Genomic DNA, 25,424 nt, shown 5'->3' on the forward strand with positions numbered 1-25,424 from the left:
TCAACAGCCCAAGGATCTAACCATTGTCTGGCAGCCTGGGCATCAAAGTGTTAACAGGAGCTGTCTCTTGACTGAGCAGTGGGATTGAGGTGATTTCTTTTCCTTCTTCACACCTTCTTCACTTTGCAACATTTTCTACTGAAGGTATGCATTTTATGTCAGAACAAAATATGTTCAGATTACATATTTTAAATTGTATATTTAAAAGTTAAGACAGAACATGTTTGGAACATGTCCTAGATAAAGGGCTAACATGGCCATGTGAAAAAAAAAACCCTATAAATTGGTAAGAAGAAAGATAATTCAGGGCAAAAGATGTGACTCAGGGGTGCCTGGGTGGCTCAGTCGTTGAGCGTCTGTCTTCGGCTCGGGTCGTGATCTCGGGGTCCTGGGATCAAGCCCTGCTTCGGGCTCCCTGCTCGGCGGGAAGCCTGCTTCTCCCTCTCCCACTCCCCCTGCTTGTGTTCCCTCTCCCACTGTGTCTCTATCTGTCAAACAAATAAATAAAATCTTAAAAAAAAAAAAAAGATGCGACTCAGAAACCCAATGGCTAATGAGATAAAATAGATCCTGTATCTCACTAGTGGCCAAGTAATTGCACATTAAAGCCGAGATGAGATACCATTTTCTATTCATGAAATTGGCAAAAATCAAAAAAAAGATTGATAATATCTCTGTGCTGGTGAGGAGATGGGAAGGAGGAAGGGGGCTGTTCGGGTGGTATCTATTAGCACCAAGCATCCACCCCATTTGACCCAGCACAAAGCCAGCACTCGTAAGACTCTGTCTTGCAGATGGGGCGCCTGGGTGGCTCAGTCATTAAGCGTCTGCCTTCGGCTCAGGTCATGATCCCAGGGTCCTGGGATTGAGCCCCGCATCGGGCTCCCCGCTCCGCGGGAAGCCTATTTCTCTCCCTCCCTCTCCCCCTGCTTGTGATCCTGCTCTCACTGTGTCTCTCTCTGTCAAATAAATAAATAAATAAATAATCTTAAAAAAAAAAAAAAGACTCTGTCTTGCAGAAATAAAAGCATCATTTGTAAGGATATATGCTCATGAATTGTTATTGCTGCATAATTTGTAGGAAGGAAATTGGAAAAGCATGACTGCCCCCCAATAAGGAAATAGTTGAATAAATCAAGATCTATCAGTTCAATGGAATACCAGGCAGCCATTAAAAATAATTAGACCTATAAGTAATGACTTATGAAGAGAAAAGGAAGACGCAGAGTATTGTGTAGAGAGCCTCATTACTCAGGTACAGTCTCCTTTCCAGCAGCACCACACACCTGGGAGCTTATTGGAAATGCAGAATCTTGCCCCCAGCCTAGACCAACCAACTCAGAATCTGCATTTTAACAAGATCCCCTAGGGAAGCACGGTGTATAGGATGATTCCAACGGGAAAGCCTTCTCATGTATTGTGGCAAAAATAGTCATCCATCCAAATAATCCTCTCCTTCTATTCTTCTAACTTCTCATTTTTTGCTGGGCACAGGGCCACCCAGGACCAAGGTGAATTTCCCAGCCTTCTTTGTAGTTTGGTGGGACCATGTGCTGAGCTCTGGCCAAGAGGACAGGACTGGTAGCGAAGAAGAATATCATATCTGTCTGTGCCCCTGAAAGGGAATACACCTGTATTCCTCTGGGCATTTCTTGCTTTCTGCTCCTGGGAAAATGTCAATAACTGAATGAGTCACTCTCTTAGCTTGGACTAGCATAACAAAATACCACAGGCCGGCGGGCTTCAACAACAGAAATTTATTTTCTCACAGTTGTGGAGGCTGCAAGTCCACGATCAAGGTCTGGCAGAGTTTGGTCTCTGGTGAGACTTCTCTTCCCAGCTTGCAGATGGCTGCCTTCCCCGCTGAGGCCTCACATGGCTGTTCCTGTGTGTGTGTGTGTGTGTGTACATGCTGAGAGAGAGGGAGAGAAAGAGCTCTCTTTCTCTTCCTCTATTTAGAAGACCACCAATCCTATCAGAACAGGCTCCCACCCTTATGACCTCATTGGGCCTTAATTACCCCCTGAAGTCCCTGCCTCCAAATACAGTCACATTGGGGGTTAGGACTTCAAGCTATGAATCTGGGGGGTGGGGGCGACACAGTTGACACAAGGTGGGGGCAGCCACCTTGGACGCAGAGATGGGAACTACAGCAGAGACACCCCACCGTCCTCGGCCGCCTACCTCCGAACTGTTAGACTGGGAGAAACTAGGATATTCAAGCCACTGCACCTCAGTTCCTAGTTCGGCAGCTCTACCTGCTTCCTAACCCACTCATACGTGGATATGGTTACAGAAGCGCCACTGAGCAAGAAGGAAAGTATAAAATGATGCCCTGGAAATGGGCTACGGGGTGGGCGTGGTGAGCAAACTAAGTGTCTGAGGGAAGGTTACCCAACAGCATTTTACAGTCACCCTCAACGTTCAGACAACTATGGGAAATGAGATTTGTCCCGTTTTGTAAGTAAATGCCTAAAACAAGAATCTTTCCAGCAGGACTCTTCGTTGTCATGAGACGTCACACACATTCCAGCCTCCACACACACCAGTTTTCCTCCCTCTCTTCTCCCCCCCTCCCCTCCCCTCCCCTCTTCCCCCCTGCCGTCCCTGCCCCTCCCCTCGGCAGGTGGTGCGCGGGTGCAGATGCTGTCCCGGGACAGGCCAGGGAACAAGGTAGAACACCCTCAGTGCTGCTGGAACGTCTTCCCAGGGTTTTATTTTCAGTCCTCCTGTCCGTTCTCCAAGTGCCGAGCGCGGACTTCCTTGGGAGAGGGGGGATGTCCGTGGCTCCCCTGAAGGCGCTCTCACCCTTCCTACTGGTAAAATGGCATCAAGGGCCCCCATCGGTTCAAGATGGGGAACTTGACTTCATGGTGATACGGACAGAGGCAGCCAGGCAGCAGAAAGTAGCCCTTGCCCTCCTCGGGCGCAGGCTGGAGCTCGGGCTCCAGGAGGCACGGAGAGCCGGCGCTCTGGCGGACCCAGTTGGGGACACCCTGGGCCAGGTACAGGCCGTGGGAAACGGGGTACACGGAAGGGCATATACTGGTGAACCTGCCCTCGTCCTCCGCTGCGGCCACACGGTCCTGATCCTGCGGGGGGAAGAAGCCGGGCTGTCCCAGGTCTTTGGCGGTCATGTGGGGTTTTCTGAAGGCGGGGTATCCATCCTCTAGCCTGGGCTTGGAGCTGGGGACGACCCTATAAAATTCTTTGTCCCGAAGTTGGGCATCCAGCTTCGCTTGCTGTGGAAATAAGTCACACAGGAATGGATGGCTGAGAGAGGTGAAAGGCGAAGCAAGCAAGCTTCCTTGGCCTCATCCAAGACAGAGCACACTTCTCTTTAGTTAAAAAAAATTTAAATTGGTTTTTGAATGGTGATATATACAACCCAGAGAAATACTGAAATAGTAGAAAAGGGTTTCTAGTGAAAAGTCAGTCTCTTTCCCACCCCTCCTCCTCCCTTGGATCCCATCTCCAGAGGCAACCACTGAGGTAAGCGTTTTTTCTATCTTTCTAGATACAGCTTATGTTTGTATAAACACATAATGAATTTTACACCGCCTGGCCTGTACGCAACTGATGCACATTATAATCCCACTCTGCATTTTGCTTCCGTTAAATTCTATATCCCAGAAATTGTTCCATCTTTGTTTGTACAGATTTTCTTATTTTTAGTGTAGCTACATGGAGATAGGAAAGGATTTCTTGAACAAGATTTAAAAAAGACAAATGATAAAGGGAAAGACTGGTACATCCAACTATATTAAAGTAAAAATTTCTATTCACTGAAAGGGAGTGAAAAGATAGACCACAGCCTGTGAAGAGTGTTGCCATTTCTGTAACTGACAAATGAAACATGTCTATTTACAGAACTCCTACAAATTAAGAAGAAAAAGACAAGCATCCCAATAAAAACATGGGCAAGGGGCGCCTGGGTGGCTCAGTCTTTAGGCGTCTGCCTTGGGCTCAGGTCATGATCCCAGGGTCCTGGGATCGAGCCCCGCATAGGGCTCCCTGCTCCGCAGGAATCCTGCTTCTCCCTCTCCCACTCCCCCTGCTTGTGTTCCCTCTCTCGCTGTCTCTCTCTCTCTCTGTCAAATAAATTAATAAAATCTTAAAAAATAAAATTAAAAAAATAAAAATAAAAACACGGGCAAAAGACATGACAGCCATCTCACAGAATAATAAATATCCATAAACATATGAAAAGATGCTGAATCTCCTTAATAAGCAGTGAACTGAAAATTATGAGCACAAGAAGATATTCTTTCAAACCCACCAAATTAGCCAAAATTGGAAAGTCTTTCAATACCAAGTTGATGGCAAGGTTGGAGAGCCACAGAACGGACTGTCCCCTGCTCCAGTGACGCAGCCACTTTGGCCAATAGTGATGTTCCCTGGGACAAGCAATTCCCCTCCTGCGCCGGGGACTCCTGCGCCTTAGGCTGTGTAATCCGCATTGCAGCATCGGACAACAGGAGAAGTAGCAGACAAGTAAAAACCCAGATGTCCAACAGCAGAGGGGACAAATATATGGTGGCGTATTCATGCAATGTAATACGACTGGCAGAAAATGAATAATATATTATAAATAACATAATGTTTGGCAAAAAGTAAAAGTCACAGAGTACAAATAGTATGATCCAATGTGTAACAGAGCTCAAAAAGGCAAACCTCAACAGTTTACAGGGATACATACAGAGTAAAACTGTTTTTTTAAAAGACCCCCAAGGGAATGATTAGCCCAAAATTCAGAAGAGTGGCTACCTCTGGAGGTGGGAGGAGGAGTGGGAGCACGGAGGGGTCCCCTGGGGGCTCTAGGGTACTTCTGATGTGCTATGTTTTCATTCAGCTGGCTGATAACAGGTACACTGGTGTTTGTTTTGTCAATGTTATTTAAACTGTGAATGTATATCATTTACACTCTTGTGTGCATGACTTAGGGCTGATGTACCTTTTAAGACGTACACACACGTGCACCCCAATGTTTATAGCAGCAATGTCCACAATAGCCAAACTGTGGAAAGAGCCAAGATGTCCATCGACAGATGAATGGATAAAGCAGATGTGGTATATATATACAATGGAATATTATGCAGCCATCAAAAGGAATGAGATCTTGCCATTTGCAACGACGTGGATGGAACTGGAGGGTGTTATGCTGAGCGAGATAAGTCAATCAGAGAAAGACATGTATCATATGACCTCACTGATATGAGGAATTCTTAATCTCAGGAAACAAACAGGGTTGCTGGAGTGGGGGGGGGTGGGAGGGATGGGGTGGCTGGGTGATGGACATTGGGGAGGGTATGTGCTATCGTGAGTGCTGTGAATTGTGCAAGACTGTTGAATCACAGATCTGTACCTCTGAAACAAATAATGCAATATATGTTAAAAAAAAAAAAGAAGAAGAAAGAAGATAGCAGGAGAGGAAGAATGAAGGGGGTGCAAATCGGAGGGGGAGACGAACCATGAGAGACAATGGACTCTGAAAAACAAACTGAGGGTTCTAGAGGGGAGGGGGTGGGAGGATGGGTTAGCCTGGTGATGGGTATTAAAGAGAGCATGTTCTGCATGGAGCACTGGGTGTTATACGCAAACAATGAATCATGGAACACTACATCAAAAACTAATGATGTAATGTATGGTGATTAACATAACAATAAAATTAAAAAAAAAATAAAACGTACACACAAAGCACACACATAAAAGACTTCTTTAGCTCTCCTGGCATCAGATATTGTTCTAAATAAGTGCCCCCAATATCCACACATAATAAAGATGAAGTAAAGATGATTTCAGTGGGCGACTGAACAGAAGACAAGACCGAATAACTTCTTACCTCTTGTGGTGTGACTCTGGAGTATTCGTGCTTCCCGTAGTGTTGATAGTCAACCATGTAGGAGCTTTTGTATGTGTCTAAATCCACAGGGGCCTGAAGGGCAAGGGAGATTACAAAACAAGAGACCTCATCTTGCCATTCTTCCACCTAAGGGCATTCAATGGCTTCTCATGGCCCATAGGACCAAGACCAACTTTTGGGCCTGGCATTCAGAGCCCCCATGATCTGGCTTCTACTGACCTTTGCCATCTTGCCCTGCTTGATTCCCCTCCATGCCTTCTGCACTCCAGCCTCACTACACTCCACTTTTCACAGATGCGCATGCTCTTATCTCCTGCTGGAAATGCTAGTGGTACTGCTCACGGACTGACAAACTCCTACACATCCTCCAAAACCCAGATTAAATTTCTCCCCCAAAACATCTATCCCACCCTTCTATTCACCTCCCCCAAATTAAACTCTTTCTCCTCTGCTTTCACAGCACATTTTGCATCCCTCATTACAGCACTTACCATGGTAATTGTAACTGATTTAATGAAGTATACTAGATTAGGACCTAATCTTTGGCATCTCTGCAGGCTCGAAGCCCAGCACAGGGCCTGACACACCACAGGTGCCTATTAAATGCATGCTGAATAAATAAGTGAGCCCCCAGAAAACCATAAATCATTACTTTCCTCTGCCTATTACACACACACACACACACACACACACACGTACACACATCATTCCAGAATGACAACCAGAGGGAGCCCAAGGTGCCTGGGCCTGTCTGCTAAAGCTGCTCAACCTTGAGGTGGTCATAGGCGACAGAAACCCACAACACTCACCTGTCTGGGGTACACCACACCTGCCATAGTAGACAACCTAGACACAGACAGGTTGGTTAGCCCTGCTTCCGCCACGGGCCATGAGAAGCCATCAGCCCCTCAGTCATCAGGGGTTGATGGCAGCAGCAAGGATCAATGGGCAGGTGGACAGGGGTCCTGGGACAAAGGGGCAGGAGCAGGTCCCAGAAGGAATCAGAGCTGATGAGAACATCAGATTCACCTCTCAAGCAGGGCAGGTAGTGTGCTGGTAAATCTTTAATAACCACCTTTATGAGGCAAATAAATAAGCAGTGGTTGGTAGCATTTACCAGTTTTGGGGTGTAAATGCTCCCACCACAGCCCATTTCAGGCTATCGACATGTCACTAATGTGGGGTTGCACAAATGTACGGAGAATGGGCTCCCAGAGCCAGGATGAGCTGACTCCAACACTCGGGTCCCACTGAACAGGGCTCTGAGCTGCCCTGGAGAAGCAGGCTGCAGGCTTAGAACTTAGAGGCGCCCTGATTCAGAAGCACCAACCATGTTTTCTAGTGGGGTTGGGGGTATCCAAGGTGAAGAAAGTCGTGAGGCTCTGCTTTCCCAGCTGAACAATAGCAGCAGATACGTCCAATCCTGCCCCTCACTCCCCAGCCCTGAAGTCCTAGTGGGGAGCCTCACAGCTGGGCACTGGGGAGCAATCTGAATTCCCAGTTCTTGACTGGTTCTCCACTCCATTCCCGCGGAACACCGCCTTGAGCCTCACTCCATTCAGTGCGCTGTGGCCGAGCACGGCAGTTGCCAGACCTCAAATAGTCCCTATGTCCCCTCCGTTTTGTGCATGGACAGCTCCCCTCCTGGGGCTGGGACCCAGCTTCAGTGCAAACAGCACCTACCCCTCCTTCTGCCAAGAGGATGACGATGCTCCTGCCCTTCCCACTCCAGGTGCCCCGCTGCGTGAAGAGTCCCGCCACTTTGTCGCACTGCCACATCTGTCCTTGAGATGCAGGCTGCTTTGGTCACAGTCCCTGGTCATTGTGATGGGTGACTGGCTCACCTCCCGTGCGGCAGTGCCCAGGTCCCTGGCCCAGCCTCTCACGGCAAGCCGCTGGCTTCCAGAACACCTGAGCCAACAGGAACCCCGGCAGCGGCATTGGAAGGTGCCGGGCAGGCGGGGGCTTGCCAATACTCTACAGAATCGGTCGTTTCCAGGAGAGGGAGGTAAACAGAGCCCCACATGGATTTTGACATCAGACCGCGGGCGACTCAATCCACTGCACACCGGAGCCCCTCCAGGCCTCTGTTGCCTGAAGGGCTGGCTTGTCCTTCCTCTGTCTGTCAGAATTGCACCCTCTTTCACACCCGTGAGGCTGACCATGATCCCAAAAATGAAAAATAAAATAAGTGCTGACGAGGATATGGAGAAACTGGAGTGCTCATGTGCTGCTGGTGGGAATGCAAATTGGTGCGGCTGCTCTGGAAGACAGTACGGTGGTTCCTCAAAAAATTACACATCACCACACAATTGCTGTACGATCCTGCAATTCCTCCTTTGAGTGTGTGCCCCAGAGACCTGGAAGCAGGGACTCGAACACAAACGTGTACGACCATGTTCACAGCAGCAGTATTCACAGTGGCCAAGGGATGGAAACAACCCCAATATCCGTCAACAGGCGAGTGAATACACAAAATGTGATGTATACATATGACGGAATACGATTCTGTTTTGTAAAAAGTTTAAAAAATTTCTAATTCCAGTATGGTTAACATACTGTGTTATATTAGCTTCAGGTGGACAATATAGTGATTCAACAATTCTATACACTTTTCAGTGCTCATCACTGGCAAGTACACTCCTTAATCCCCATCACCTCGTTCCCCCATCCCCCACCTGCCTCCCCTCTGGTAACCAGCAGTTTGTTCTCTATTGTCAAGAGTCTGTTTTCTCGGTTTGTCTTTTTTTTTTTCCTTTGTTCAAATATTATTCAGTTTTAAAAAGAAATTGTAGCACATGCTACAACATGAATGAACCTTGAAAACATGCAAAGTGAAATAAGCAAGACCATAAAGGACAAAGATTGTATGATTCCACTTACATGAGGTACCTAGGCTCATCAAGTTCATAGAGACAGAAAGTAGAGTCCCCCCGTGCCAGGGGACTGGGAGGAAAGGGGAAACATTTTAAGAAGATGAAAACTTTCTAGAAAAGGATAAGGGTGATGATGATTGCACAACATTGCAAACATATTTAAACCACTAAATTGTATACTTTGAATGGTTAAAATGGTAAAAATTTTATGTTATATATATTTACCGCAATGAAAATTATTCACTTTCTGGGCGCCTGGGTGGCTCAGTTGGTTAAGCGACTGCCTTCGGCTCAGGTCACGATCCTGGAGTCCTGGGATCGAGTCCCGCATCGGGCTCCCTGCTCGGCAGGGAGTCTGCCTCTCTCTCTGACCCTCCTCCCTCTCGTGTGCTCTCTCTCTCTCTCTCTCACTCTCTCAAATAAATGAATAAATAAAATCTTTAAAAAAAAATTATTCACTTTCTTTAAGGGCCACCTCTTCCATGAAGCTCTCCTTGGTCTCTCACTAGATGCCACCACAGATTCCTTTCATTTATCCAACCAATATTTATTGAGCACTATTTCGTGTTGAACGCGGTTCTGAACTGTGCAGATTCAACAAGTGAACAAAATAGTTGGGAATCCCCCCGATTGCACAGAGTTTACATTCTGATGAGAGCAAAACACAGAGTAAACAAAGTAATAATTGCTCAACTGCTCCATTAGATCCAGCAAATAAACAAAGTGAAGTCTGAGAGAATGACTGAGTGGCTCTTCAGGGGGGTCCGAGAAGGCCTCTCGCAAAGGGTGGCATTAGAGTGGAGATCTGAAGTGTAAGAACCAGTCACGGAAAGATCTGGAAGATAGGGCTTCTCAGCACAGGTCAGCAAGTGCAAAGCCTGTAAGACAGGAACAAGGGGGAATGAGGGGGGCCCAGGAAAGGAGTGGGTGAGGGCAAGAAACCCAGAGCAAGGGTGTTGGGAATCTCTGACTTTCGCCTTTCTGTAATGGCATGCCAGTTTCCCTTTGGAGAAATGTGATTTGTGTGGTACTGACCCTACTCCAGCTCTAAATGAGTGTGTTGTCCCTAGAATAGTCCATCCCCCAGGCCACCGTGAATGATGCAAGGAGAGGCTCATGACCAGAAGTGGGCTGATCAGCATCACCTTAACTCCTGGCAGAGTCTCTGTCTTTCTGTGATAGTAGGCACTAAGAACTGTGGGAGCCTGGAGCTGTCTGAAGCCATTTTTGCCACCAAGTGGAGAGAGCCTGGCCACGAATAAAATCAGTAGAGAAAAGAAGACCCAAGAGATGAAGACAGAGTGTGACTGCATCATGAGGACACTAACTAAGCCCCTGGATACAACCATGCCTGAAGCTTAACTACATCCGGACTTTACAGTTTATGTGAGCCGATATATTCCTTTTCTTGCCGAAGCCAGTGTTAGTTGAGTTTATGTAAACTTACAGCTGAAGCAGTTCCAACAAATTCAAGGTTGGAGAACTAAAGTGGTTACTTCTAACAAACTGTGGTATCTTTCAGGTAAAGAACTTGGTCTTGGTCACTTTTTTATCGCTCAGTGCGTGGTCACTTACATGCAGGGATTTAAGAAGTGCTTGTGAATATAATAATCCTGAAGGAAATGGCAAAGAATGGGGTGAAGAACAGAGTGGCCACGGAGTTGAAAGTGGAGGGACAGCTGGGCTAAAACAAGTGATTTTTGTGCCTCAAGGATATATTTTCAGGGAAATATTACCAAGTAGATTTTGGAGTCCTGACTTTAAATCCTGATACTTGCTATCTTCATGCCCTTGGGTAAATCATGTAAGTTCAATAGAAGTCAATATGATCATCTGTAAAATGGGTATGTAATATCCACCCGAAATGAATGTAGAAAGTCAAATGGATGTGTCTGTGATGGTCGTTGGTGTTCTTCAGGCCAGGCTTCACCCACATTTTCTGAGTTTCCACTCTCTGCCAGACATGGGACAGGGCCCATCATCAGAGTAGGGAGGAAAACCAGCAGTAACCTCTGCCTTCATGAAGTTACAGGGTGATGATAGATAAATATCTTATACAAGTGAGTCTTTAATTACAGCTGTGACAATGCCATGGAAGAGAAATGGGGTGCAGGGACCTGATCCAGTCTTGGAGGGAAGGAAGACTTGCGTCAAGTAGTGACATTTTACCTCAGTCCTAGGGAGGCAGGAGCATGCTCTGGCCTGTGTGACTGCTGTAGGGCTAAAGGGAGCTCAGTCTTGTGTGGAAGACAGAGGCTGTTCTGCTAGCGCAGAATAAGAGGGGCACGTGTGGCTCCAGGTGAGGCTGGGGGTGGGGGTGGTTCATCCAGCGGGATACAGGAGGATCAGTGGGTTTTATCCTGAAAATAATGGGAAGTACTGGAGAGTTTAAGCAGAAGGATGAAGCAACATATCAAAAAGATCACTGGTGGACAATGGCCTCGGGCGAGGATGAGACAAGATCCCGGCGATCGGGCCACTGGCTGATGGTGGTGGCTGGGACAGGTTGGAGGAGATGGCAGCGATATGGAGATATGGGTGGATTCAAGAGGCATTTTGGAAGTAAACTCTATAGAATTTAATCATTATCAGGAATCGGCAGGGGCAAGACAGAGGCAGAGGCAAGACAGAGAGAGGTATCAAAGATGATTCCCAGATTTTTGGGATGAGCCACTGGGGGTCGGTCGCTCTTTGGTGAGGTAGGAAATGCGGGCGGAGGAGCCAGCTTGGGGAGTAAGACCACCATATGGCATCTGTGTGGCCTGTGTGGCTTCCGGGTGGAGAAGTTGGGTACACACCTGGGTAGGAGAATCTATAGCCCCGGGAAGAAAGCCCTGGACACTCTGGAATTGCTGGTGATATAGGCGGTATTTGAAGCTAAGAGAGAGGGTTTGCGGTATTTGGGGAGCACAGCCTCCCTCCCACATGGCCCCGCAGTGCGAGGCTGCCCTGAAGAACTTTCTGCTGGCTCCCTAAAAGGGTGCTCCAGGGCAGCAGGAAGGGAAATCAGGCCACAGGAGGGAAAGGGTGAAGGGGTCCACGTACTCAGTTTTCTTTCTGGTTTCCGGTGTTGTCGATTTCGCCACGGTCAGGTTTCTGCAGAACCTCTGGGCTTCAGAGCGAATGCAGCAGCATCCATGCCACAACCTGCAGGAGCCCGGCGGGGCTTCAGCTGGGCCACCCGTGGCCACACGTCGTAGGCAGGTCCACTCCGAGAGCCTCAGTGCCCTCGTTTCTTCATTGAGAACTGAAACGTCGAGACTTCCTCCATCCGCACTACGGCATAGTCAGGAACTTTTGTAAGCTCAGCCCGAAGCCTGGCAAAACCATCATGTACCAACGTTTAAATTATCGTGGTGATCCGTGTTCTTTTTCTGAAGCAGCACAGCTAAGTTTCTCATGGTTCTTGCTGTCGCCTTTAGCAGCACGCAAGGGGGATCTTTTCAACATTTTGTCAGGGATGAAAAATAAACCAGAAAGCAAATCCTGTTTGGTTTTTGTGTGTGTGTTTTTTTAAGCCTAAATACAAGCGTTGGGTTCAAATTGTGTAGGGTAAGACAAACGAAATTGCACAATAGAAACTGCTAGGAGTGTGCTTCTAAAAGCATGGTTAGGGTGAAGTCAATGTTTAAAAGCACACACAGAAAAACATTGCGTGGAGAGCAGTCCATAAGCAGTCCATACAAAGCACAGGGCATACCAACGGCTCTCACCGAGATCCTCCTCCCCTTCCTCCGGTGAGAATATTCACCTCTCTACCTTCATTTCCTTATGGACAAAATACATATGGACAGGGTTGGATGACAAAACTAAAGGAGAAAAATATGTACAATGCCTTGGCATCGAGTCTGGTATGCTGTAGGAGCTTAATTATTGTAACATTCATTCCTCTGTGAGAGAATCGGCTTGGCTCTTTCTGGAGGGAAAGCTGGGCCCCAAGTTTCTGTCTATGCAAATTCGACATGTTAACATTGTTAAATCACAGGAGGAAATTCTTTTCCCAAACCAGAAGCCTTCGAGTTCCTCCAGGCTTATATTAAAGGGATTACAATCCATTTCCTTCCTAATACGGCTAATGCGCTATGGGAAGCCCTCAGGCCAGGGATTAAAGCATTTACGCCTTTAATTAGGAGCAAACCTTCCCTTAGAGCCTGAAACACAAACAGCAAGTCGACACTACAAAGGCCTCCTCCCAGAGCGATGGGGATACCGATCCCTCTCCGGGAGCCAGGAGCCTCCAAAGGGCTTAGCAAACGTCGCCTTTCCCAAACAGGGTGCCTTAGTTGGGAGGGCCGGCTGCAGAAATGGACACCCCTTCACGTGGAGAACAAACAAACAAACAAAAACAGATCCTCGGAGTTAATCAGAATCAGCCCCTGCCTTACAGCTCAGGGCCACAGGAGGGCCCAGTGGAAGGACCTCATCTTGGAGAGGGGGCCGGAGGCTAGATTGTCCCGCAGGTTCACTCTTCTAGATTTCCCCTGGGGACTCACACAACCGGGTCATTAGCTTTCAAGTGGACAACTCTGAAAATTAAGACCTGTTTGTGCTTCAGAAGGGTTTGTCCTCACACAGATGCCTTTGTCGGCCCCAAACACGGGGTCTGTCAACATTTTCCATTCTAGATTCATAGCCATAGCTGGGTCACCTCGTGCAGCCCAGGGACCACCTGCCTCAGAGTCCCCTGGATACATATTAAAACCTAGATTGCTGCTGCAACCTTCCGTGTCGGAAACTCTGGGAGAAGGAGCCAAGCCCAGAATCTACCTTCACCGGAAATTATCATGATTCTTAAACTCACCTACAAGGAAACTATGACCGGGCCACCCCTAGCTCTTTATAGAGGAAGGAGGTGAGGACCAGAGTCTTCCACGGACTTGTACCAGTGCAGAGAGCCAATCAGGCCCCGGCCTGGGGCCCACATGGGTGGTAGATGTGCACAGTATGCGAGAACTGATACCGAAAAAGCCTGTGAAATTGTTAACCTGGGATAAGAACGTAGGGTCTTCTGCTTCATTTGTTCAACATGCAACTGTTGGCGGCCTTAGGTGAGCAAGGCGTACATCTGTTGCTGTGTGTGTCCCCAGGTGTAGAAGTAGGAAGGGGGCATTGTCAGGGTGAAAATAAAAGATGGAAAACACAAGGTTCCTGCCATGTAGAACTTGACAAAGTGGTGAGGGGGAGAAGGGAGGAAGTGCCCAAAGAGAGAGCAAGTACAGGTAGGGGGTCCAGGAGTGAGGGCCATCTGGTGTAAGAGGGGACTAGACATGTGGCAGAGATGATGCGACGAAATCAAGTCTTAAATGAAGAACCTCCTTTTGTCCAAATCTGGCCCATCTCTGAAGGTTCAGGCAACCCTCGACCTCTGGTGGGAACCACTTTCTGCCCACTCATGCTCACCCACATCCCTCCTCTCTGAACATTTATAACACTCCGGCAGAGATTTGTCACTTAATTGATGCCATTTCCGTGCCTTTATTTAGGTATGCATTTTTTACTTCCCCAAAAGACTTGAACTGTCTTTGGCCTCTCCTGAGCCTGCCAGACAAGGCTGATAAATGCTAAACCCTCCAATAGTGTTCTTTGGTTGTTCAGCGGCTTTTTAAAGGTCAGGCGCAGGCTGCACACCGAACACCTTCCATGCAGGGCTAAGGAGTGTGGACTTTCAGAGGGGAGGCCAGGTATAGACAGCAAAGGGTTTGAGAGTCAGATGATTTTGCATTTGAACCCAGCTCTGCCACTTACAACCAGGTGTCCTTGCACAAGTTCCTTATATTATCTTCTCAGTTTCCTTCTCAAGTGGTAAAATGGGGATTAAAAACACCTACTTGGCAGGAGAATGGACTACAATACTGTAAATGCCCTGCTCAGCGCAGCGCCTGGCCCCGGGCACGCGCTCAATAAACAAGAGCGAGTGTGGAGCATGTCGCTCAACAGGACATGATGAAGGGGACTTTTTAAAGAAGACCAGTGTGGGGGAAGGGCACAGCACAGACAGGGAAGAAGAAGGCACGGAAGAAATGACAGCAGTGGGAGGCTCCTACCACCAGCCAGGCACTTGAGAATTGACCGGACATTTGGGGATAGTGTTAACAACAGAGCACATCCTCTGCTGGGTTCTGTCCCGACAGCTCCAGCATAACCCTACCATATAGATCCTCCTTACTCTCCTCATTTGGTAAATGAGGCATAGAAAGGATTAGTGACTTGCTTAGGGTTCCACACAGGTATTAAGTGACAGAGGCAGGATTTTCGCCCCAGCCGCCTGAGGCCAGAGTTCATGTTTTCAATCACTGGACCATATGGCTTCTGCACCCCTGGAGAGAAATAGGATGGGGTTCTAAAGAGGGCATGCTATATGCCGGAATTTGGGGGCTGGTCTTTATTTCAAACAATGTCCTGAATTCCTTAAGACAGTGAAAAGCGGATCTAGAGGCTGGCACCCATACGGAGAGCACATGGTGTTCTCCAGTTGAACATAAACAATTTCACAGAATACCTATGTTGGACAAGACCACTGTGATCACGATGGATCATGACAAAAGCAAGACAACTGGATAATTATGTTTGAACACACACAAACCAGGAGCATTGTCCTAGACCCAAAAATGACCAAACACTGCCCTACCCCGGCTAATGAGCCTCCACTGCTTCTGAAGCCTGAACTTATTCCTCCTGCATGATAGACAGGAATTCTTAAGATACCCCATTACAGAGTCACCTGCTTCCTGAAAATGTCCAATCCACAGCAAAGCCCCGCTTCCTTGAACCCACCCTCAAATCACCAAATACAAACCCAAATCCTATAATAATTTTTGAAAGCATATGGGAAAGATGGCGGCATAGTAGGAGGACCCCAGGCTGGACTTGTCCCTTGAATGCAACTAGAGAACATCAAATCGTTCCAAATACCCTAGAAATAAAGACTTTTTGACACCTAATTCTTCTAACAGCTTCCTGTCGTGTGTCTCCTCCCTCTTTGCAACTGGACAGAACCCCAACTTGTTCAAGTCCCTGCAGATTCCTGATGGTCTTTGGATGGAAGTCATTGACATCTCTCTGGAAATCCCAATGTTTCAGCATGTGAGCCATTTCCCAGTCAGAAGCAGAATCTTTGTCAGGCCCCGGAAAGGGTCACTGTCCTCATCTTTGGCTGCTTCATTTTTGTGTTTTTCTAATCTCTCCCATAGAAAGGGAGATGAATTCTCAATTGAAGTGAGGATGAGAATCTTATCAACACCAAAGAATTGTTAAGAAGAGTCAATACTAAGACATTAGGCTACATCTAGCCTGGTGACTGGTGGAGAGAGCTCAAACTACAATTCTTAATTTGTTTTATTGTATTGTTATTTCAGTCATGCTCAAAAACATTTTTTTAAAAATCCATCCAGATTATCAGCTTCTATCTATTTTATTACAATAAGGCTCAAAATATGTGATATAGGTGAGGGATGAGGTGCTCAGTGGCCTCATATCATACATTTTCTCAATAAATGAAGCTTACTATTTTTAAAATGACATATTTCAAAAAAATTAGCTTGTTTAATAATTTTAAAATTTTTCACATGTTTAGTAGAAGATCAGGTATTTCTCAGAATTAAAACACACAAATGACCAATAAACACATCATTGGAATCAAATCAAAAGGAATGCAAACAAACATAGGAAATTTCCATCTATCAGAGCACCAAAAAAAGTTTTAAATATAATTTGCAGTCCTGGTGTGAGGAAAACAGGCACTTCCTCATTCACTATTGTTATGAGTATAAGCTACCATAATCTTTTTGAAGGCAATTGGAGTTACCTGCCAAAAATTTAAATGGCTGTACCTTTTGACCTTTGGCAATTACACTTTTAGATGTTGCCCTTACATCAATGATCACTCACGTGTGCAAAGATAGGCATGACATGTTCACTATGGCGTTGCTTGAAATAACAAATACCTGCAACAAGCTAAATCTATATCAGCAGGAGCTGATTAAATAGATATGGGTCCACCCACACTATGAAATACTAGTACGTCTTTAAAGAAAAATAAATAGATCTTCAGATGAGCTGAAATGGAAGGATGTCCATGTTCATGAGAAGGAGAAACCATTTCTGTGAAGATACAAAAGAATGATTTGTTACCCTTGCAGATAGCTGGATAAAATGCTTTTACCCAAAGGCCTGGAAATGGAATGGAAATTTATAACCTCCAGGGTCTCTTGCCCATCATAAATCTAAGATGCATTCTATAGAAGGGTACTCAGTAACTATTGGTTATTGTGATCGTTGATGATGAGATGAAGATGAAGGTGGTAATGGTGAAGATTCTCTGCCCAAAAGAATTAGAAGAAGAATATTGTCCCTTAGAGACCTTACTCTGCCAGCAGTTACAGCAACATATTAGCAGCCCTTATTTTGTCTCCTAGGACCTCTGTCAACTTTCCTAAGTTCTTTCAAATGCCTTTTGGGCCGTGAGTCTGGGGTCAGTGGTGGGTCGGGCCATTTAGATGTTGAAAGGGCAAGGTGACCAGTAAGTCACACCTCTGTCCCTCCCTGCCTGACCTGGCACTGGCAGCGTAATCTGCAAGGGGATCTCCCTTCATGCCATCACATTGGAATGAAGTGCCGAGAGGAGCATCTTTCCTGGGAATCGTGCTGACAGACTGGCCAGTCAATCTGAGGTCAGCCCCTTCACACCTCATGACGCAACCTGGCACTGTGAGGTTGAGAAAGACTTGTCTGGTTACAAACACTTTCTAGATAAGTTAGTGGATCTTAAAGTGTGGTCCTCGGACCTCCTGAAGTGATTGCTAAGAACAAGACCTCACTGCCTATCTTACAAATCAGAATTTGATGGGGGACTGGAGTCAGGCATGGGAATCAGCATGTGAAACTCTCGGGGAATTCTTTTGTACCCTGAACTTTGGGGACAACTAAGGAAGACCTTAGTGGTATTTTGCCCATAGGCAAGTATTTCGGGATCCCATTATGACCGACTATATCTTTGTGTGAAGCATTTTTGCAAGTAGTCAAGTGACCCTATATCTATTCCATTCCCCTGGTATAGAGAATAATTAAAAATAAATGAACCTTGATTTAAGTGGGTCACCTCTGTTATATTCCAGCGATATGAGACATAACACCAAAAACAACAACATTAGGACAAGAAATAAGAAGACTTCAAGGCATATTGTGTAGATACATGCCATTTACTGATTCACTTAATTAGCATACATTAAACAGCTCAGAGCAATATACAAAAATTTGTAACGAAAAAATAAAAAGTTTTAAAACTTGGTGAAATAAAAGAACCTGTCTTCAGTCCCCAGAAATTTTCTATTTGTATTCATTTATAACATGTAGTATATACAGGTAGAATTTTTTTTTTCCTACTCTTTCTACCAAAACCTTGAATGTGACTGTTTCACTGGTTAAAACCAATTAACCACCTATGTGTAACAATACCTGGAACCTTCACTATTTCCTCCCTCCCTCTCTTCATTCTTTCCTTTCTACAAATATTTATTGAGCACCTGATATATGCCTGGCATTGGGCATGTATTAGTGAACAAAGGACATGCCCTATCCTTTCTACTTTCTGGGATGGGTTTTATAGACATAACTAATCACATAGGTATAACTACAGAAATGATTAGAAATAAGTCATGAACACACTTGATTCATAGTAGGCCTAGTATGGTTGTGGTTTGGGAAGCAGCATGACTCCCTGCATGGAATGAAGATTTAGGTTCAACTCAGCTGCCCCACCATTTCTGCGTGTGATTCCTGGGCAGGCTGTTTAGCTCTGCAACCTCTTACAGAAAATGAAGATAAGAATGTCTGCCTTAACTGGTGCAACCACTCTGGAAAGCAGTATGGAGGTTCCTCAAAAAGTTAAAAATAGAGCTACCCTAAACCCAGCAATCGCTCTACTAGGTATTTATCCAAAGGATAAAAACAGTGATTCAAAGGGGCACATGCCCCCCAATGTTTATAGCAGCAATGTCCACAATAGCCAAACTATGAAAAGAGCCCAGATGTCCATTGACAGATGAATGGATGAAGAAGATGTGGTGTATATACACAATGGAATATTACTCAGCCATCAAAAAGAATGAAATCTTGCCATTTGCAATGACATGGATAGAACTAGAGGGTATTATGCTAAATAAAATAAGTCAGTCAGAGAAAGACAAATACCATATGATTTCCCTCACATGTGAAATTTAAGAAGTAAAACAGATGAACTTGGATGAAGGGAAGGAAAAATAAAATAAGACAAAAACAGAGAAGGAGACAAACCATAAGAGACTCTCAACTGTAGGAACAAACAGGGTTGCTGGAAGGGAGGTGGGTGGGGGATGGGGTTACTGGTGGTGGGCATTAAGGAGGGCACTTGATGTAATGAGCGCTGGGTGTTATATACAACTGATGAATCACTAAATTCTACCTCTGAAACTAATAATACACTACATGTTAATTAAATTGAATTTTAATAAAAAATTTTATAAAAAGAATGCCTGCCTTATAGAGTAGTTGAATGCATTAGAAAAAAAAATATTATATATATAGCACCTGGTACACAGTAAAAGTACAATCACTGATAGCCATCCCCCCCAAAAAACCTCTCCAACCCTATATTTTTTTTAAAAACTACATTTTTTTTTAAAGATTTTATTTATTTATTTGAGAGAGAGAGAATGAGAGACAGAGAGCATGAGAGGGAGGAGGGTCAGAGGGAGAAGCAGACTCCCTGCTGAGCAGGGAGCCCGATGCGGGACTCGATCCCAGGACTCCAGGATCCTGACCTGAGCCGAAGGCAGTCGCTTAACCAACTGAGCCACCCAGGCGCCCCTAAAACTACATATTTTTGAGGGAGGCAAGATGGTGGAAGAGTAGGAGACCTCATTTTATCTGGTCCCTTGAATTCAGGTAGGTAACTATCAAATCATTCTGAACACCTATGAATTCAACCTGAGATGTAAGAGAAGAATTGCTGGAATTCTACAAATAGAAAAGCGACCACTTTCTGCAAGGTAGAAGGTGAGGAGAAGTGAATCTGAGGGGATATATGGGAAGATAAACAGGGAGCGGGGGAGGGAGCCTCTGTAAGCCGGCTACCAGAAAGTGATATATCCTGGAGTGCAAAATTGAAACTTTTAGAAATCTGCTCCAGTGAGAGATATCCCTGCCTGAAAGGTGCTCAGGTGGCAAAGCAGGGCAGAATCCTAGGTGGGACGGTGTGGTCTCAGGATTCCTGGGGTCAAAGAAAGCACTGGGGGTGCCTGAGCCAGCAGAGTTCCCAGGAGCGGCGAAACTGGCTACAGTGAGTGAGCTCCAGAGTGGGCTTTCAGCTTGGTTTGCCATAAATCGTGAACCATAGCACAATCAGGTGACCCCTCTCCGTGCGGGTGTCCCGCAAAGGGCAGAAACACAGTGACCCTCTGCCTTCCCCTGGGAGGATTGGCATGGGTGAGCATCACAGGAGTCTGCAGAGTTTGGCACACACAAAAGTGAAGACTGTCCTTCTCTGAGGGTTTGCTGAAGAGAGGAGGCTGTGATCTTTCAGCTCCGGGGCTGGAGATCAGGGTGAGGCCATTTTCATTTTCATCCACTAAAGTGGTGTGGAAAGCCTTCAGGGAACAAAAGCCACACAGAGCAACCAGAAACAGCTTACACTGAGCTGGCCCCCTAGCAAGGGGTGGTGCAACTCCACCCAGGCAGAGACACCTGAGAATCAGCACAGCAGGCCCCTTCCCCAGGCCAGTCGGAACAACAGGCGAACACCAAGTTTACAGAGCACACAGGACTGCAAAACTCCAGCACTAGGGGAAAATAGTATATAGAATTCAAGGGTTTTTTCTCACGATTCTTTTATCTTTCAGTTTAAAACTTTCCTTTTCTTTTTTTTTTCTTTTTTCTTTTTCAACTGGTTTCTTACTTTATCAACTCTTTGGTTTTAAGCCTTTTTTTAACTTTCATTTTTACATTTACATTTTATAGATATATTGTATTCTTCATTTTTGGTTTCCTTTCACTGTAATCAATTTTATTTTTGTATATATATAAGTTTTGCTTTCTTTACAATTTTGGGATTTAGTGTCTTCTAATAAACAGACCAAATACACTCAGGACCAAGTGGATCACCCTGTTTATAACCTGGGAAATTATATTCTCTCTTTTTTCCCTTTTTCTTTTCTTTTTTGGTTCCTGACCTCTTTGGATTTGTCCAGTATATATTTTGCTTGGGTTGTGGTTGATATTTTTGATTTTGTTCTCTCATTAATCCATTCTTCTCTGGGCAAAATGACTAAAAGGAGGAATCACAACAAAGGAAATAACCAGAGGTAATACTCTCTGCCACAGATCTAATCAATTTGGATATAAGAGAAATGTCAGAGCTGGAATTCAGGATAACAATTATAAAGTTACTGTCTGGGCTTGAAAAAAGCATAAAAGACACTAGAGAATCTCTTAATGCAGAAATAAAATCTAATCAGACCAGAATTAAAAATGCCTTAACTGAGGGGGGCCTGGGTGGCTCAGTCGTTGAGCATCTGCCTTTGGCTCAGGTCATGATCCCAGGGTCCTGGGATTGAGCCCCATGTCAGGCTCCCTGCTCTGCGGGAAGCCTGCTTCTCCTTCTCCCACTCCCCCTGCTTGTGTTCCCTCTCTCACTGTATCTCTCTCTGTCAAATAAATAATTAAAAAGCTTAAAAAAAAAAATGCCTTAACTGAGATGCAGTCTAAATTGGATGCTCTAACAGGTAGGGTAAATGAGGAAGAAGAGAGAGTCAGTGACATAGAAAACAAGATGATGGAAAGGAAAGAAGCCGAGGAAAAGAGAGGAAAACAACTAATGGACCATGAAGGGAGGCTTTGAGAAATCAGTGATACCATAAAGTGAATCAATATTAGAATAATTAGGGTCCCAGAGGAAGAAGAAAGAGAGAGGGGCAGAAGGTATATTGGAGCAAATCATAACTGAGAACTGCCCTAATCTGGGGAAGGAAACAGGTATTCAAGTGAAAGAGGTAGAGACAACCCCCCCAAAATCAATAAAAATAGGTCAACACCCTGACATGTAATAGTGAAATTTCCAAATTTCAGAGATAAAGAGAAAATCCTGAAAGCAGCTCAAGGCAAGAGCTCCTTAATCTACAATGGTAGAAACATTAGACTGGCAGCAGGCCTATCCAGAGAGACCTGGCAGGCCAGAAAGGACTGGCATGATATATTCAGGGTACTAAATGAGAAAAACATGCAGCCAAGAATACTTTGTCCATCAAGGCTGTCATTCAGAATGGAAGGAGAGATAAAGAGCTTCCAGGACAAAAAAAAGTAAAAGAATTTGTTATCACTAAACCAGCCCTAGGAGAAATATTAAAGGGGATCCTGTAAGTGAAGAGAGGCCCAAAAGTAACATAGACCAGAAAGAAACAGAACAATCTACAGAAACAGGGACTTTACAGGTAATTCAATGGCACTAAATTCATATCTTTCTTTTTTTTTTTTTTAAGATTTTATTTATTTATTTGAGAGAGAATGAGAAAGAGCACATGAGAGGGGGGAGGGTCAGAGGGAGAAGCAGACTCCCTGCTGAGCAGGGAGCCCGATGCGGGACTCGATCCAGGGACTCCAGGATCCTGACCTGAGCCGAAGGCAGTTGCTTAACCAACTGAGCCACCCAGGCGCCCAAATTCATATCTTTCAATAGTTGACAAGCTAACCTTACATCTAAAGGAGCTGGAGAAAGAACAGCTCCTTTGACAGAGAGAGACACAGCAAGAGAGGGAACACAAGCAGGGGGAGTGGGAGAAGGAGAAGCAGGCTGCCCGCCCAGCAGGGAGCCCGATGCGAGGCTAGAAACCAAAAGAACAGTAGAACAGGTCAATGAAACTAGAAGCTGGTTCTTTGAAAGAATTAATAAGATCAATCAGCCCCTAGCCAGATTTATCTAAATAAATAAATAAATAAATAAAAGAGAAAGGACCCAAATTAATAAAATCATGAATGAAAGAGGAGAGATCATGACCAACACCAAGGAAATACAATTTTAAGAACATATTATAAGCAACTATATTCCAACAAATTAGGCAATCTGGAAGAAATGGATGCCTTCCTGGAAACTTGTAAACTACCAAAACTGAAACAGGAAGAAATAGAAAACCTGAGCAGACCCATAACCAGCAAGGAAATTGAAGCAGTAATCAAAAATCTTCCAACAAACAAGAGTCCCGGGTAGGATGGCTTTCCAGGGGAATTCTACCAAACATTTAAAGAACTAATACCTATTCTTCTGAAGCTGTTTCAAAAAATAGAAAGGGAAGGAAAACTCCCAAACTCGTTCTGTGAGGCCAGCATTACCTTGATCTCAAAACCAGACAAAGATCCCACCAAAAAGGAGAATTACAGACCAATATCCCTGATGAACATGGAGGCCAAAATTCTCACTAAGATACTATCCAGTAGGATCCAACAGTACATTCAAAGGATTATTCACTACGACCAAGTGGGATTTATTCCTGGGATGCAAGGGTGGTTCAACATTCGCAAATCAATCAATGTGATACATCACATCAATAAAAAAAAGGACAAGAACCATATGATCCTCTCAATTAATGCAGAAAGAGCATGTGACAAAATTCAGCATCTTTTCTTGATTAAAACTCTCCACAGTGTAGGGATGGAGGGACCATACATCAATATCTTTAAAGCTATGACACCCTGACATATTATAGTGAAGCTTGCAAATTTCAGAGATAAAGAGAAAATCCTGAAAGCAGGATGTGATGAGCACTGGGTGCTATACACAACTGATGAATTATTGAACCCTACATCTGAAGCTAACAATGGACTATATGTTGGCTAATTGAATTTAAAAAAAAACCCTACATATTTTGCTTTGTTTCTCTTGCCAGAGGAGACATATCTAGAAAAATGTTTCTATGGCAATATCAAAGAAATTCCTGCCTATGTTCTCTTCTAGGACTTTTATGGTTTCATGGCTCACATTTAGGTCTTTAATCCATTTTGAGTTTATTTTTGTGTATGGTGTAAGAAAGTGGTCTAGTCTCATTCTTTTGCATGTTGCTGTCCAGTTTTACCAACACCATTTTTTGAAGAGACTTTTTCCCATTGCATATTCTTGCCTCCTTTGTAGAAGATTGATTGACCATGTAATCTGGGTTTATTTCTGGGTTATTTATTCTGTTCCATTGATCTATATGTCTATTTTTGTGCCAGTACCAGCTTTATAGTATATCTTGAAATCTGGGATTGTGATACCTACAGCTTTAGCTATTCAGGGCCTTCTGTGGTTCCATTGCTTTAGCTATTCAGGGCCTTCTGTGGTTCCATTTGAATGTTAGGATTATTTGTTCTGGTTCTGTAAAAAATGCTGTTGGTATTTTGATAGAGATTGCATTACAACTGTAGATTGCTTTGGGTAGTATGGACATTTTAACAACATTGGTTTTTCCAATCCATGAGCATAGAATATCTTTCCATTTGTTTGTGACATCTACAATTTTTTTCACCAAGGGTATCTGCAAGTGGTATATCTGATACAGGATTAATATCCAAAATATATAAAGACAAATAATCTGATTAAAAATGGACAGAGGACCTCAATAGCCATTTTCCCAAAGAAGACTTGCAGATGGCCAACAGACACATGAAAAAATGTTCAGCATCACTAATCATCAGGGAGATGCAAAGTAAAACCACAATGAGATATCACTTTACACCTGTCAGAATGGCTAAAATCAAAATCATGGTAAAGAAAAAGTGCTGGCAAGGATGTGGAGAAAAAGGAACCCTCTTGCACTGTTGGTAGGAATGCAAACTGGCACAGCTGCTGTGGAAAAGTGTGTACGTCCCTCAAAAAATTCAAAATAAAATCACCATATGATCTTAGTAATTTCACTACCAAGTATTTATCCAAAGAAAATGAAAACACTAATTCAAAAAAGTATATGCTGAGGCACCTGGCTGGCTCAGTCGTTAGGCATCTGCCTTCAACTCAGGCCATGATCCCGGGATCCTGGGATCAAGCCCTGCATAGGGCTCCCTGCTCCGCGGGAAGCCTGCTTCTCCCTCTCCCACTCCCCCTGCTTGTGTTCCCTCTCTTGCTGTGTCCCTCTCTGTCAAATAAATAAAATCTTAAAATATATATATATATATATATTTGGGGGGGGCGTTCCTTGGTTGGTTCAGTGGTTAAGCGTCTGCCTTCGGCTCAGGTCACGATCCCAGAGTCCTGGGATCAAGCCTCGCATCGGGCTCCCTGCTGGGCGGGCAGCCTGCTTCTCCTTCTCCCACTCCCCCTGCTTGTGTTCCCTCTCTTGCTGTGTCTCTCTCTGTCAAATAAATAAAATAAAATTGTAAAAAAAAAAAAAAAGTATATGCTCCCCAAGGTTTATTGCAGCATTATTTACAATAGCCAAGATAGGACCAAGTGTCCACCCATAGATGAGTGGATAAAGAAGAGATGGTATATATACAATGGAATATTATGCAGTCATAAAAGGAATGAAATCTTGCCATTTGCAACAACATGGATGGATCTAGAGGGTATAATGCTAAGTGAAAGCAGTCAGTCAGAGAAAAACAAATACCATATGATTTCACTCGTGTGGAATTAAAAAAAAAAAACAAATGAACAAACAAAGAAAAAAAAGAGACAAAAAACCAGA

The 25,424-nt window shown here is 44.7% G+C and overlaps 1 protein-coding gene across 1 annotated transcript; it reads right to left on the reverse strand.

The window, feature by feature from the left end:
* Positions 1 to 2,813: 2,813 nt before the first annotated feature.
* On the reverse strand, positions 2,814 to 6,699 carry TEX37 (testis expressed 37). Its single transcript, XM_021697751.1, has 3 exons — positions 6,673 to 6,699; positions 5,843 to 5,935; positions 2,814 to 3,242 (listed from the first exon to the last, which is right to left on the reverse strand). The coding sequence occupies exons 1-3, from the start codon at positions 6,697 to 6,699 to the stop codon at positions 2,814 to 2,816; spliced, it is 549 nt and encodes a 182-aa protein (XP_021553426.1).
* Between the last annotated feature and the right edge of the window lie 18,725 nt (positions 6,700 to 25,424).

This window comes from Neomonachus schauinslandi, chromosome 10 (assembly GCF_002201575.2).
Source record: "Neomonachus schauinslandi chromosome 10, ASM220157v2, whole genome shotgun sequence".
Classification (NCBI taxonomy): domain Eukaryota; kingdom Metazoa; phylum Chordata; class Mammalia; order Carnivora; family Phocidae; genus Neomonachus; species Neomonachus schauinslandi.